At 39.6% G+C, this 14,215-nt stretch overlaps 2 protein-coding genes across 3 annotated transcripts; both read right to left on the minus strand.

The window, feature by feature from the left end:
• Nucleotides 1-517: 517 nt before the first annotated feature.
• Nucleotides 518-3,917, minus strand: LOC127535539 (homeodomain-interacting protein kinase 1-like). The gene is made up of 10 exons (XM_051953841.1): nt 3,853-3,917; nt 3,436-3,701; nt 2,914-3,128; nt 2,556-2,744; nt 2,227-2,408; nt 2,005-2,128; nt 1,808-1,918; nt 1,643-1,717; nt 1,354-1,526; nt 518-1,202 (listed from the first exon to the last, which is right to left on the minus strand). The coding sequence occupies exons 2-10, from the start codon at nt 3,665-3,667 to the stop codon at nt 908-910; spliced, it is 1,596 nt and encodes a 531-aa protein (XP_051809801.1). The 5' UTR covers nt 3,668-3,701; nt 3,853-3,917; the 3' UTR covers nt 518-907.
• Nucleotides 3,918-4,154: 237 nt separating this feature from the next.
• Nucleotides 4,155-13,979, minus strand: LOC127535542 (uncharacterized). Of its 2 annotated transcripts, XR_007944371.1 has the most exons (10): nt 13,792-13,979; nt 13,242-13,366; nt 12,509-12,949; nt 12,199-12,418; nt 9,548-9,768; nt 8,721-8,865; nt 8,319-8,427; nt 7,130-7,426; nt 5,909-6,457; nt 4,155-4,369 (listed from the first exon to the last, which is right to left on the minus strand). XR_007944371.1 is itself a non-coding variant. In XM_051953857.1 (8 exons), the coding sequence occupies exons 1-8, from the start codon at nt 13,820-13,822 to the stop codon at nt 7,399-7,401; spliced, it is 1,320 nt and encodes a 439-aa protein (XP_051809817.1). In that variant the 5' UTR covers nt 13,823-13,979; the 3' UTR covers nt 6,971-7,398. The 2 variants fall into 2 exon arrangements, 1 of the variants encoding a protein (XP_051809817.1); XM_051953857.1 differs by lacking the exons at nt 4,155-4,369; nt 5,909-6,457 and having other exon boundaries at nt 6,971-7,426.
• Nucleotides 13,980-14,215: the final 236 nt, after the last annotated feature.

The raw sequence follows: 14,215 nt of genomic DNA on the forward strand, positions 1-14,215 counted from the left end.
AACTGCACAATGAAAATGTAAAGGATTACAAATGATTAAGACTGATAGTTATGGGAGACTTGTAAGTTGCAGAGTGCAGGAAAAATAACTTCATCACTCATTGCAATGAGATGTGCTTGTCCCTTTTAACCCTTGTAGCACCACTTTGTTTACAAGGCATGTTTTGTTTTTAAAAAATCTTCAAAATGCACACTCTTTTTAGAGCCAGAAACTGTAAAAATGGAAAGAGTGGTTCAACTTTCCCACTGTTTGTCATAAATACCATCAGTTTTGTGTGGTTACATAGAGAAAACATCTTGAAAATAAGCCTAAAATTGTCAGATTTCATTGTAGTCACTTTATTTAAAATGTCAAATTTAAAAATTCACCAAAAATAACGATGGAAATTGTAAATAAAAAAAGAAACCCAAAGACTCTCTGCTCTGCACGGCAACTGAGAAGCCACGACTGACTCAGGGCAGTTGTGAGCATCAACCATGTGACCAAAATCCAGACACTTTTTAGGTGAAACTTTCAATTCATTTTCAATACATTTTATTCACCAGTTCAAATGGGTCATCACAAGACACTTCAATGAGGAAAGTAAAGACAAAATAATACAGAGAAATCCAACAAATCCAAAGTTTCCTTTGGATTCCCTGTCTGAGCAAGCACTTGGCGACAGTGGGGAGGTAAAACTCCCTTTTTCAGGAAGAACCCTCCGGCAGAACCAGGCTCAGACAAGGCGGCCATCTGCCTCGACCGGTTGGGGTGAAGGTAAACCCAGCGAACGATGCTGAGGTCAGGAACTGATACGGACTTTTATTGATTTTAAAACAAAAAAAAAAAAAAAAAGGAACTGTAAGTCCGAAATGTGGATCCAGTCCATTAGTGCTGCTCAGTTCATCACATCAGACGTATCACATCCTTAAACTTGGACACAGCAGCAGCAGCAGAACGTCTTCTTTCTCCAGGAGAAGATGCGTTCGAAGCAGTTCTTCTTCTTTGTCTTTGTCCTTCTCTGGTCCTTCTCATTGCCTTTAGTGTCTTCATCATTGTTTCTGTCTTTGCTGGTCTCAGTGTCTTTAGCAGTGTCACTGTCCTCAAGCTTACTGCTCTTCAGGTCACTTTCTTCATCAGGCAAGCCTGTCAGGTTGATTCTGTTCTCTGGATCTGCAGGCTTAACCGTGATGGACAGGCTGGTGGAGGGTCTCGGTTCATCGCTAAAAAAGAAAACATACACGGTTGGGTTTACATCCGACAAGCAGAGAATGTAAACATGAAAATCACCAAAAGTCCATATCAGTCTTTTGTCACCTGCTGGGCTGCTAATGTCTCACAACCTGTGTACAAAGTAAACAGAAACACACTTACCAACTGCTGGTGGGGGAGTTGCTGCTGAGGTAGCTTCTCGTGATAAAGGGATGCTTCAGGATACCACTGGGGGTGATTCTGTCTTTCTCGTCCCATTGAAGCATCGCCTTCAGGAGCTCGATGCACTCCTTTCTCTCATCAGCCTCTGCTAGGTTGTCCGTCTCAGAGCACACCTGGTGCAGAAAACATTTTGAAAGTCCAACAGTGGTCAAATCACCTTCCACCGTGAAATGTGAATGCCATAAATGAAGGTGAATTTTCAGCAACTAGCTGCTGCTTCCTAACGTACCGTTTCGATTTCATCCAGAGAGCTGAACTGGTAAACTGCGTCGTCGAAATGGGTCCCAAAACACTCTGTAGGTCTCTGAAAGAAGAAAACAATCATGCTTACTAAAGTCTTTATCTTATTGAGTGAGTAAAGGTCAGAGGTAAAATCACAGTAGGAGTATTGTACCTTCAGCTGCCACAAACCATCAGGCATTTTCTGAAAAAATAATTCTGATCTTCGTCCAGCATCGATGACATGTTGTGGCGGCGGACCCAACAGACCGATCATGCGTAGGAGCTGCAAACAAAACATAACACCATGTTAGACCTGAAGCTAATCCTGTGACGGCTTCTAATGTGTTTCAGCTGCAGTAATTTACTCACTGTCCAGTATTCGGAGTCTGTTCCGAAGAGACCATCTGAAGTCATCATCCTCTCCATCACGCAGCCTAATGACCAAATGTCGATGGCCTCAGAATACGGCAGGCCCAGGATGATTTCTGGAGCTCTGAATGTGGAAAAAACATCAAATGAAGATGTTACACAGTAGACAATAAGGAGACAGCGCTGAATTAAAGAAGTTTAAAAAGTATCAGTATTTCATACCTATATGCAACTACTTGGAGGAGCTTTCCCGCTTTGGTTTTGGAGCTGTACTCGGCCTCACCAAAGTCAATGAGTTTGACTCTGAAGGGCTGCTTCACACGATCCACCATCATGATGTTGTCTTCCTTCAGATCAGCGTGGATTATGCCAGCACTCTTTGTCGTATCCAGAGCTACAGCCAGCTGCAAGTAACAACATTTATCAGGAGTTTGTTAAAGAAATCTGTCACATGACAATAAAAGCAGAAGTTGTAAAGGTTCCTGAAACACCCATGTTGATTCTAGCACCACTCAAGGAGAGAAATATAAGGAGACAATAGAAGGTCATACCTGCTCAATAATTGTGCGGACGTGTTCCAGTGGCATTGGCTGTTGTGAATTCCGCAAATAGTCCCACAGGCTGATGTCCAATTTTTCAAACACCAGTTGCCGCTTATTTTTTATGAAGATGTCTCCTTTGTAGTCGATGATGTTTGACTGCTTCGAGTTGTGGCTCACGAGCTTTTTCATGATTTCCGCCTGTGGAGAGACAATATGTTTGCTGAGCCACAGAGTCCAATCAGTTCTTCTCAACAACTAAAAAGTACATAACATCACCAGTACCACTACTCAGAATATTGTAGTAGTACTACCTCTTTTTGAAAAATGTCTTTTTTGTGTCACTGTTCAGCTGGAATCAGTGTCTTACCTCATGGTCTAGATTGCTCCATTCGGGCACCTTTACAGCCACGTGCTCTTCGGTGTCGTTCTTCACACATTCCACCACTAATGCAAAGCCTCCATGTCCGATTTCTTTCACGAACGTGTAGCCTGTTGAGACTTCGGAACGCTGGCTTGTGGTACTCTCCTCAGAGGAAGATGAGGATGAACTTTGAATGTTCTTTTTGAGCTTGTCACAGAAGCCTGAAAGTGAAGCAGACACAAATGAGAAACATATTCTATGGATGTCTTGTTGAACCATTGGTAATCTACCACACTGATGTCATCTCAGTTTTCAATCATATTTGCTAAATATTGAACCAATTATCATAAAACAACAGCACTGAGTGTTACAACCTGTTCTGAATTGTGTTATAAGGCATATTGGACAGTATAGCAGCAAAACTACATGGATGTTTCCTCAGAAACTCCAAAGTGTTTACTTCATTAAACAGAAGTCTGCTCTTTACAGGAGTACTGGTTGGTTTTAGTTATCCAGTTATGACCAAACCTGAACACTTCTTCTTTATCCAGGAGAAGGCGCATTGGAAGTAGTTCTTCTTCTTTGTCTTTGTCTTTCTCTGCGCCTTCTTCTTGACTTCAGTGTCTTCATCATTGTCCTTGTTGTTCTCATTGTCTTTAGCAGTGTCACTGTCCTCAAGCTTACTGCTCTTCAGGTCACTTTCATCATCAGGCAAGCCTGTCAGGTTGATTCTGTTCTCTGGATCTGCAGGCTTAACCATGATGGACACGGTGGTGGAGGGTCTAGATTCATCGCTAAAAAAGAAAACATACACGGTTGGGTTTACATCCGACAAGCAGAGAATGTAAACATGAAAATCAACAAAAGTCCATATCAGTCTTCTGTCACCTGCTGGGCTGCTAATGTCTCACAACCTGTGTACAAAGTAAACAGAAACACACTTACCAACTGCTGGTGGGGGAGTTGCTGCTGAGGTCGCTTCTAGTGATGGAGGGATGGTCGAGGATATCACTGGGGGGGTTCTGTCCTTCTCCTTTGAGTTGTGGCTCATGGGTTTTTCAGGATTTTCACCTGTGGAGAGACAATATGTTTGCTGAGCCACATAGTCCAATCAGTTCTTCTCAACAACTAAAAAGTACATAACATGAGCAGTACCACGACTCAGAATCTTGTCGTGGTACTACCTCTTTTTAAAACAATGTCTTTTTTGTGTCACTGTTCAGCTGGAATCAGTGTCTTACCTCATGGTCTTGACAGTTCCGTTCGGACACCTTTATGGCCTCGTGCTCTTCAGTGTTGTTTGTCATACGTTCCGGCACAAATCCACAGCTTCCATGTTCCAGGTTTTGCATCAACTTGTAGTCTTCTGGGACTTCGAAAGGATGCCTTGTAGTACTCTCCTCAGAGGAAGATGAGGATGAGGATGAACTTTGATTGTTCATTTTTATCTTGTCAAAAAAGACTGAAAGTGAAGCAGACACAAATGAGAACCATATTCTATGGATGTCTTGTTGAACCATTGGTAATCTACCACACTGTAGTGATCTCAGTTTTCAATCATATTTGCTGAATATTGAACCAATTATCATAAAACAACAGCACTGAGTGTTACAACCTGTTCTGAATTGTGTTATAAGGCATATTGGACAGTATTGCAGCAAAACTACACGGATGTTTCCTCAGAAACTCCAAAGTTTTACTTCATTAAACAGAAGAGTGGAGTTACTTACTTCACAAAAGTTTGGTTATCTAGATTTTGCTGAAATGTGGAAGTCTCTGAGTTTGGTGTTAAGCTGGTTTCACTGAACTACTCAATAAACGAATAAATAACTCAATAAAATAAATTGAAATGGTGTCTCCACTCAGAGATTTTGTGTTTGCCATGAATTCTACAATGCCTTTAAAAACAATTTAAAATTTCTCAGCATTGTTTAATTTTGAAAATGGCATTTTAAATGACTAAAACTGGCCCTGTTTTCCTCATCTATCTGCACTTAATAACTTATAGTGACATATTCTGAGTAATGTTGTTATAAATTGTTGAAATCTCTCATTTATTAGAACATTTTCTGCTCAACCATGTCTCATTTGACAGATTTTTTCTCACATAAAATACATTTCAAATATATGAAAAAGGCTAACTTTTAGAAATGTGTTCAGTATGTTTATTTACAAATCAAAATCAAATTTAAAAAATAATTGAAATTGTCACTGAAAGTCTCATCTTTGAGCACACATTACCCCAAAAAAACAATAATGCAGAAATCAACCAATGATATTTTCTGACACTTTTCTACTTTCATGCCAGGATAATACAAAATAAAACACACAGAAGATTTTTTTAACATTAAATGCTTGGTCAGAAAAATGAAAAAGAAAATGTGATGAACTTTAGTAACTGATTGAGCAGATATGACAAGTTGTAGCACCAAAAACAAAAATATTACTGGATAGCTTAATCCAATTTCATTTTGGATTCCATGTTGCAAGTTAAGGAAACAGAATGAGCTATTACCTTACTTATTACACTTACTGAATGAATTTACTGATCAGAAAAAAGTGACCTTAACTCTTGCTCACATCAACACATCAGATTATCTTTATATTCTCCAAAATGAATATTTCCCAGTAGAAAAATCCTGCTATCCCAACATATCTATGTATTTGGTCATGGTTATAGTCAATTTATTCCAAGTTTGGAGCTTTAAAACCATATTTTGTCTTAACAAACATGTTTGTCCTGCTCTTTACAGGAGTTGGTTTTATCCAGTTATGACCAAACCTGAACACATCACTTCCCTTCCACACTGCTAAGATCTTACTTTTTAATAACAAGATGTTAAAAATTACAAGACAAGTAAAAACTGAGTGTTACATCCTGTTCTGACTCACAGATTTCATTACAAATTGGACAGAGTTGTAGAAAAATAGATTTTAAAACTTCCTTCTGAATGTTTCCTCTGGTGTTTGCTTCATCAAGCAGAGCAGTGAAGTCACTTACCTCAAAAATGTTGGCTTCTTTGGGTTTTCTTGAAAGGTTAAAGTTGAGATTAATCTCGATGTCCTGCTCGTTTCAAGTCGTCCTGTTGTCTTGTTGAAATCTGGAAGACACTGTGCAGAACTGTCTGCACCCTGATTTAAATGCAGCACTACCTCGTTCAAATGTAAACAAAGCAGCATATATGTAATGTTGTTATTTTTTAAACTTTTAGCTGTCATATTTACTGTAAAGAAAGCACACAGTGGATAAATTTGGGTTCATGTAAAATGCTGAAACACTGGTGTAGTCATTGTATATGAGGAATATGGCTTTCCAAAGGGAACAAACTTGGACTTAGTTGAGCCTTTGCAGAAAACATGCTGGGGGTAAATTGTGCCATCAATTATGTTGAAGTAAAATTTAAAATGTTCCATCTCATATAATGTAAGATCTGTCTCCATTTGTTCATGGATGACCTGATGGGCTGAAAAGTCATTCTGTCCATCTTCATCTGCCACCTGACGTATGAACTTCCCCTTCTTTACTTCTCCTACACTGCAAAAAGTCCTCCTTCAAAAACAAGAAAAAAACCCACAAAAACAAGTGACATATTACTTAAACTAAGCAAAATTATCTGCCAACAGAACAAGAAAATTTGGCTTGTCAAGATTTTCCAAAACAAGTAAAAATATCTAACCTCAATGAAACCCAAAATACCTTAAAATTAGTATATTCTCACTAATAACAAGTGCATTTTTCTTGGAAGAAATAAAAAATATGAGACCTCTTTTCTCAATATGTTGAAAAATATTCTGAAATGAAGCAAATGCTCGTGCCATTGTCTTGACATAATGATATGTAGTAAGCATTACATTACTTGAAAAGTTATACTAAAATCTAATTTACTTTTCTTGATGGAACGGCAACAGTTCAGAATATTTTTCTCTCTATGTAGGATAACTTTCTTAAAATTCTTAAAATGAGCCAAATGCTGTGGAATTCAAAAATATTCATGCTTATAATCAGTGATCCTGACTACAAGAACAGTAAATGTCACTTGCTTAAATGAAGATACAAATCCAATTTCTTTTCACCTCTTTATTCTATTTAAGGTGCAATCTGTATCAAAAACATTTTACAGAAGAAAGTGCTCTGAGGAGCCCTGAACAAATGCTAAGACCTGAACAAACTGACTCATCTAACATTTTCTGGAACTACAGAACAACGTACAAGCCTACTCACTGAACTTCCTCCACTCAGCCATAGCTTTTTTATATGAAGAAGTCATGTCTTGGTCATGGATGGCATCCATGAGGACCTCTGTCTGCAGCACAGAGAGGAGTGTGGTTATGCACTTGGGGTATGTGAGGTGAAAGGTGTAGCAGCATGCCATGATGTACATCACACTGAGATGTCCTCCTTTGGGAAGATCAGCACAGGCATGGTTCCGATGGCCAGAATGCAGTTGCTCTCACAGACGATCACTACAGGGCTGGAGAGCGGTCTTGCGTTCAGGAAAGCGTTGGGGTCTTCCACAGACTGAAACACAAATAGAAATATGAGGCTAATTAAGTGTGAATTGAAGCTTATTTGTGTGTGTGTTTATGAGAGTAAACTAAATGGATATGTGGCAGGGTAGCAATGCTCGTCTTTGTCTATAATTGAAATAAAAATGAATATGTGGAAGTGACACAAGACAAGAAAGTGTAAAAGAAACAAAGTAGTTGTGAGCCAGTGTTTATGACTTTTTATGGATGTGTGTCAAGGAGCCTACTACACAGCCTGCAACTACAGCTGTCATTCTGTTTTGCCTGACTGATGTGAGTCGTCCAGATATGTTCTTTGTAATGTTAGACATTTTTCTTTGGTCATTGCCAGGCTCTAGTAATGCAACAATATTCTTCATAAACAGCTTCACTGGGTTAAGGCAGTAAAAGCAGTCTGATGTCAAAATATTGGAAGCATTTATCATTTCTGTTTTGTGGGATCAAATACACAGGCGAGTTCAGTGATTGTTTAATTTCTGAAATGTCTTTACTCAATCCTGTCGTTTGCTTCTTTTTAGTACTTAAGAAGTGCCGTGATGTAGCTTGATAGGAGATGTCAGAATTGACCACATTATATGCCACATGACATACGATGTGCTGTAGAATACATCTCTTTCAAATTTGTTTACTTCTGTGGCTGTATCACAGCTTATGTTGCAAAGAAAATGAAACTGAGCGCTTCACCCAGTTTCTTAAAGTAGGCCTATTCCTTTCTCAGTGTGGCAATATGAATGTTTTCAAAATGCAGTGGTGTGATGTATCAAAAGCAAATATTTACAATAAAAAAAAATCAGGAGAATGTCTAAAAATGCGGTCCCTTAACAATAGAGTTTAATAGCCCTGTTGTAAAGCATGTGAAAAACTATCAAACATCATTTTTTTACCTCAAGATGTGAAGAATGGCCTCACTTGCATGCCCCAACTTCTTGGGTGGAGCAATGGGTGATGGGAAGACGTCTGGCAAAGCTTTCATCATCGCAACCCCTCGCTTTACTGTGAAAAACAAAACCACCTAATTTTATTTACTGCAGTCAGTTATTCAAAAAACAACATAAAACAGAGTAACAAGACAAGAAACAGAAGTGAGTGTGGTTGGGAGAGACTGCAAGAAGCAGTAAACTGCAGGTGGGAAAATGAAAAAAGCACATGGTAGAAGTGGTTAGGATGGTTGACAAGTTATGTAAATGGAAAATACTTGGTGGATGTGTGAAACTGAGCAGCACCAGCAGCACTGACTACTGTGGTCAGCTCATGGATTCTTAAGTCATCAAATGATAAGTAATTACCTTTATCAGCCAGTGGAGGTCTCATGACTTTTTTGAAAACGCCATAAAACTGGATCTTCTCACAAAAGGTCTTCCAGCGGTTCTTCAGTTCAGGTATGAAGTGGGGGTTTCCTTGATTGAGGATCCGCTGCAGTTCATCCATTATCTACCACAAAAGGACACATAGCAAATACCTGTTAAATCAACATTCCAATCAAAATCTAGTCAAGAAAAAATGTCTGGACCCATTATGTAAAGACCAAACAAATGAATTTCCCTTCGGGGAGCAATAAAGTTCTATTCTATGTAAGTAGAAATTGCAGAGTGACCTGCTTTGTGAATTATGAAACAACTTGCGCAAAAAAGAACCTGGCCAACATCTGTCCTTAATTTAAAAAATGGAAAATGGCTAACAATCTATCATTTGTAAACTAACATACATGCAATCATGCATCCATCCATCCATCCTCTATACACCGCTTTATCCTCATTAGGGTCGGGGCTGACTCGGGCGAAGGCGGGGGACACCCTGGACAGGTCACCAGTCTGTCACAGGGTTACATATACAGACAGACAATCACACGCACATTCACACATCTATGGACAATTTAGAGTAACCAATTAACCTCAGCATATTTTTGGACTGTGGGAGGAAGCCAGAGTACCCGGAGAAAACCCACGCATGCACAGGGAGAACATGCAAACTCCATGCAGAAAGATCCCAGGCCGGGATTTGAACCGGGGATCTTCTTGCTGCAAGGTGAAAGTGCTAACCACTACGACACTGTGCAGCCCCACATACAATCATATTAAACATAAATCAACTTAAAATGATTTGATTTGCTTACATGATCCACTTCTCTGAAGCAGGGATATGCTTGAAGAATCTTGGTAGGTCTGTCGTGCTCCTTCAGAACATCAGAGTCGATGTAAGCCCGTCTTGCTTGGTATTCCAGGTCCAACAGCTGGGCAACATCCTTCTTGTTGGGCCTGGGCTTGGATTTGTATAGCTCCTGCAGAACTTTGTAGTGTCTGGCCTGGTTCTGTGGGCTGTCAGTAGTTTCAGGCCCTATTGTTGAAATGAAATTATGATTACTGTTTCACTTTCTGCCATTACAGTTTGAAGAAACATACAAATATTCAAAGTTACTGACTTTTAGTTTAATCATTTCAATGTTTGTATCTAAAACTAAACCATGTATAAATGACTTCTAAAAAGAAATGTGACAGTACATCCGCAACAACTCACCACACTTTCTCACAACTCAACTCCATATGGAGTAGATGTTTATTGATGTAGCAAGACTGCAAAGGCCCTGGAATTTCTGAGCTGATCAAAACTCAGATAAGCTGTCCCTCTCTCCAGCACTGACCAACACCCATCTCTATAGGAGGATTGAGACATTTGTATTTCTGTAGGTTTTCATTCACAGAAGGATGGAGCTCCTGTGAACATTTAAACCCCTGGAATAACTTCTTCTTTTTAAAAGACAATGACTTTCAATTATATGCTATGGATGTTTGTTTAATGAACTTTCATGCTAAAATCCCTTTTCAGCTTTAGGAGACCCTCAGCCGGAGACGTCTCTGCCTTCCACAGATCAGATAACAAGTCGTAAAACTTTATGGCTGAAGGCTGGAGTCACCCTCTCACTCTCTTTGACTGAAACAAAGAGACTGGAACTGAACTTACAAAACCTTGCCAAATTAATATTTCTGGAATGTATTTTGTGTTTACAGAATTACCAATGTCAGTGGAAATCATTCATCATTAACATGTCCGAAAATCAAGATTCTATCTTTCACAGAAGCTGATTTATTAATTTGTGATGTTTAATCTGATTCCTTCTTTATTACTCCATTTAGGTTGAATGATGACCGTTGTATTTACCTGTTACCAAATCTCTGACTTGTTATATTTTCACTGTGATACATATTTTTAATGTCATAAACATAAACATATAGTTATGAATGAAATGATTCACATCATATGAACATATGTATTAATCTACACATTTCACTTTCACGCAACTGAATATGGTGGGATAGACAGATCGTGTTTTGCGCGTTTAATATCATATTTTAATCCATTCTGGACTCCTCTTTCTTCTCTACTCTGTGAGAACAAAGAGATTCCAAATTCCACCAGACTCGCGCCTAAAAGTTCTCTCTCTCCGCCCAGGTCCTCCCCTTAGCTGGACCCACAGATAAAGTCAGCCGTAGCCCACATCATCTCTCTTACCGCTCTTACTCTCTTGCCCGCTTCACTTCCCTTTCTTCACTACCTGAGGAATCCATAACAGAGATTCCCATTATTTTCTTACCTAAAGCGCGTTTTTCCTATCTTCGAAATTCCCTCACCATCTCAGTTTGTTAACTATTTATCTCTTAATATTTTTGTAACTTAAGGAGACATTTTGCTCAATTTTAAACCAACGTTATTCGTTTTAATCTGAAGAACAGATTCAGAACCAGCATTTATTTTTCTTAATTTTGACCGTTTTTCATCAACACCCGTTTTTCTTGGCTAAAGCCTGAGAACCATCATTTTTAAGCACTCAGCTGAGAACTCCGGAGACCTGCTGGATCAGGTCTTTGCATAGAACCGATCAACCCGCGGCAGGACATCCAGGCGGCCATAACGACGACACACCGCTCCGAACCTGCCAGTCCAGACGGTTGTGCGGCTAATCTGAAGGCCCTGCACGTCCCAGCCCATGACGGTTCACTTCAATAACTCCAGCTGAGTTTGCTCTGATTCCATTCTATGGGTGATGTACTAACCGCTTGGTCAATTAATTCACTTCATCAATTTATTCTTTTACAAATCATTAGAATTCTTAATCCAAATTACCGGTTACCTCGTCAGGTTAGCTCTGGCTAATCCTCACCATATTTCCTTCTCTCTCACACCTACTTCCACATCCCTCACACAAGCACGCACGCACACACACACACACACACACACACCATATCTACATTGTACATAGTTCACTTGTCATTATTTTCATAGAATAGTTAATAAATACCTCATTTTAGATCAAACTACAGCCTTGTGTTTCTTTGTGTAGAATGTGGTCAATTTAACCGAGGATTCAAGACTTTTTGATATGAGATTGATCAAAATTTTTATGAATATTAATTTTTTTTAGTAAAATTAATATTTTTCCCTAGAGATCTAGGGTGGTGCCCCAATTATTAATAACGAGAGCAATAAATCATAACGTAGTACTGCTACATTGATAATAAAATACAATATTTCTTTAGCGTATTCCAGTGAAGTAATAGTTACGAGTCTGAAGTCTTAAGTCAGCAGGAGTATTCTCTCTCTTTCTCTCTCTGCTCTTTCCAGCTGATCCACCAGAACCAGACTGAGCTAAAGCTGCTACCATGAAAAGATAATCTTGATGATTAATGATTAATACCTTAAAGGCACTCCCCCTTTTCAATACTTGTAGCAATTTTAATACAAAAACACAATCTCAGTATGTGCTCTTACCATCCACCTGTTCAGCCTCCGGGGAAGTGCCTCCAGACTGCGGTGATGTTTCCAAGCTCAAAGTTGAAGCATTGGACCCGCTGTCATCAGTGGGTGACCCATGGCTGCTGCTCTCAAAGCTGATGGCCAGTCGCCTCTTTCTTGAAGGAGTTGCTCCCTGCTTCTTTTTGGGGGTTGTCACATTTTGGACCCTTCTCAAAAGCTGCTTCTTCACAGATTCCTGACAAAAACATGGAACATAAAAATCACATTGATCGTAATGAAATTACGGCATAAAAGCTCCGATCCCGAATAAAGCATATCCTCCTACCCACTCAGCTCCACTGGCTGCAGACCTGTCCCGCAGCATTGGGTAGTATACAATCAGACGCTGAGCCATCGCAGTTAGCTCACGGCTACTTGGATATCGGAAGTCATCGCCTGCAGCTCTCTTTATGGCGATCATGCTTGTTACTGTGTTCCTTATTATGCGACAGCGAAGCTCTTTGGAGAGTGTGAAGTCTTCTTCTTGTCCAGCACGCTGTTTTTCAAAAAAGGTGGTTCTTGACAGCTCCAGCTCTGTGTCTGTGTATACAACATATTGTGGACTTTGAAGCTGTACAGTTCTGCTGGCACTGTCTCCTGGCTTTGAAGAGGGGACAGGTGCAGGGAAGGAAGAAGGAGTGGACAAAGCGTTTGGGGTAGTTGGAATTGTGGCACCATCATAAGTTCCAGAGGAGGTGCCTGGGTGAGGCTGCTCCAGTTCTTCACACTGAAAAACACAAAAATTGATCTCACAGTAATTGTAAGTAGTGCACTACAAGCAACAACACCAAAAAGGAAATGTTTCTGTCAGGTTTTGCAGGATTGGGCCAAAATGCAGTTACAACCAAACAGGTAGCAAAGAACAAATAGGAAGACTAGAGAAAGTTAGGAAGAATAGACACTACAAAATAAAACAGAAAAACGAACAGGGAACAAAAGACACAGAGCATGACAGTTTCACTGAAATTGTAAATCACAGCATAGTTTAATGTCCACACAACGTTAAAATCGGATATCACCTCATTTTCACCATGAGTGGTCCTCCAAATGGCTTTCCTTCGGAAAAAGTGCTCAGGCCCCGGAAAGAGGTCACGCAAGTCCACCTTAGACAGACTGGGAAGCAATTCTGTGCTAATATTAGCAGCTGAAAAACACATACAATCACACTGTAAATATACAGTATGAGGTCATAACCTGGTTAAGTCAGTGGTGGCAGCACAGAAGCACAGCTTAAGCAGGAACATATATCTACATTTAGCTAAAGTCTAACCATGATTTTGAACCCAGCCGCGCGCGCGCGCCTCCCCTACCAACCCTCCGCAACCATTCTAACGTGCAACACAAAACATGCTAAAGCTAAAGTTAATAGCTGCCTAAAAGTTGTTCCTTCTGTTTCTGACAATAAAATAATATAAACTATTTTTACGGCAAGACTTTTCGTGTAGCTGTTCACTGTTTCTAGCCCACATTTGGCTAGAAGGTCAGTTTGTTCAAACTAGCATGTGAGGACTTAGCTAACTTCACAATTAGCTGACCATGCAAAGACATGTAAAAGCAAATTAACATTACCTTTCAATACTGCAACTGTTGTAGGATCCATGCCTGAAAAAGCATTTCGAGTTTCATCCGTGGCGTAGTCAGTTTATAGGATTTCCAACAGTCTTGCAAACGGCAGAATTGTGCACAGGTAGCCTGCTGCAACTGACCCACTGCAGACTACAGTTGTCGGACTCTTTCTGGCCGTTCCATTTGGAATGTACCATGTCATAAAATGGGGGGAGGCATACATGTTGTACGAGGGGAGAATGTTTGAACTAATGCAGTCATAATTTGAAATTCATACAGTATATTGAAAAAAATATTACTGCATGCACTTAATTCCATAAATTACATTATAAATACGAATAAAAAACATTTAAAAAAATCTTAATTCATAGAAGTCCCCTATGCTGCTAGATAATGTGGTCAACAGGCCGTTGTTTTACGTAATTTT

This window comes from Acanthochromis polyacanthus, chromosome 9 (genome assembly GCF_021347895.1).
Source record: "Acanthochromis polyacanthus isolate Apoly-LR-REF ecotype Palm Island chromosome 9, KAUST_Apoly_ChrSc, whole genome shotgun sequence".
Taxonomy (NCBI): Eukaryota; Metazoa; Chordata; class Actinopteri; family Pomacentridae; genus Acanthochromis; species Acanthochromis polyacanthus.

What these genes read in the sequence shown, in the direction of transcription:
- LOC127535539 (XM_051953841.1), bottom strand. Translation starts at nt 3,667, where the DNA reads ATGGTTAAGCCTGCAGATCCAGAGAACAGAATCAACCTGACAGGCTTG. An exon ending in GGAGCAATCTAGACCATGAG is followed by an intron (nt 2,745 to 2,913) that starts GTAAGACACTGA and finishes GTCTCTCCACAG; the next exon opens with GCGGAAATCATGAAAAAGCT. An exon ending in CAGACTCCGAATACTGGACA is followed by an intron (nt 1,919 to 2,004) that starts GTGAGTAAATTA and finishes TTTTGTTTGCAG; the next exon opens with CTCCTACGCATGATCGGTCT.
- LOC127535542 (XM_051953857.1), bottom strand. Translation starts at nt 13,822, where the DNA reads ATGGATCCTACAACAGTTGCAGTATTGAAAG. An exon ending in AACAGTTGCAGTATTGAAAG is followed by an intron (nt 13,367 to 13,791) that starts GTAATGTTAATT and finishes TGTGTTTTTCAG; the next exon opens with CTGCTAATATTAGCACAGAA. An exon ending in GGAGGCTGAACAGGTGGATG is followed by an intron (nt 9,769 to 12,198) that starts GTAAGAGCACAT and finishes TTTCAACAATAG; the next exon opens with GGCCTGAAACTACTGACAGC.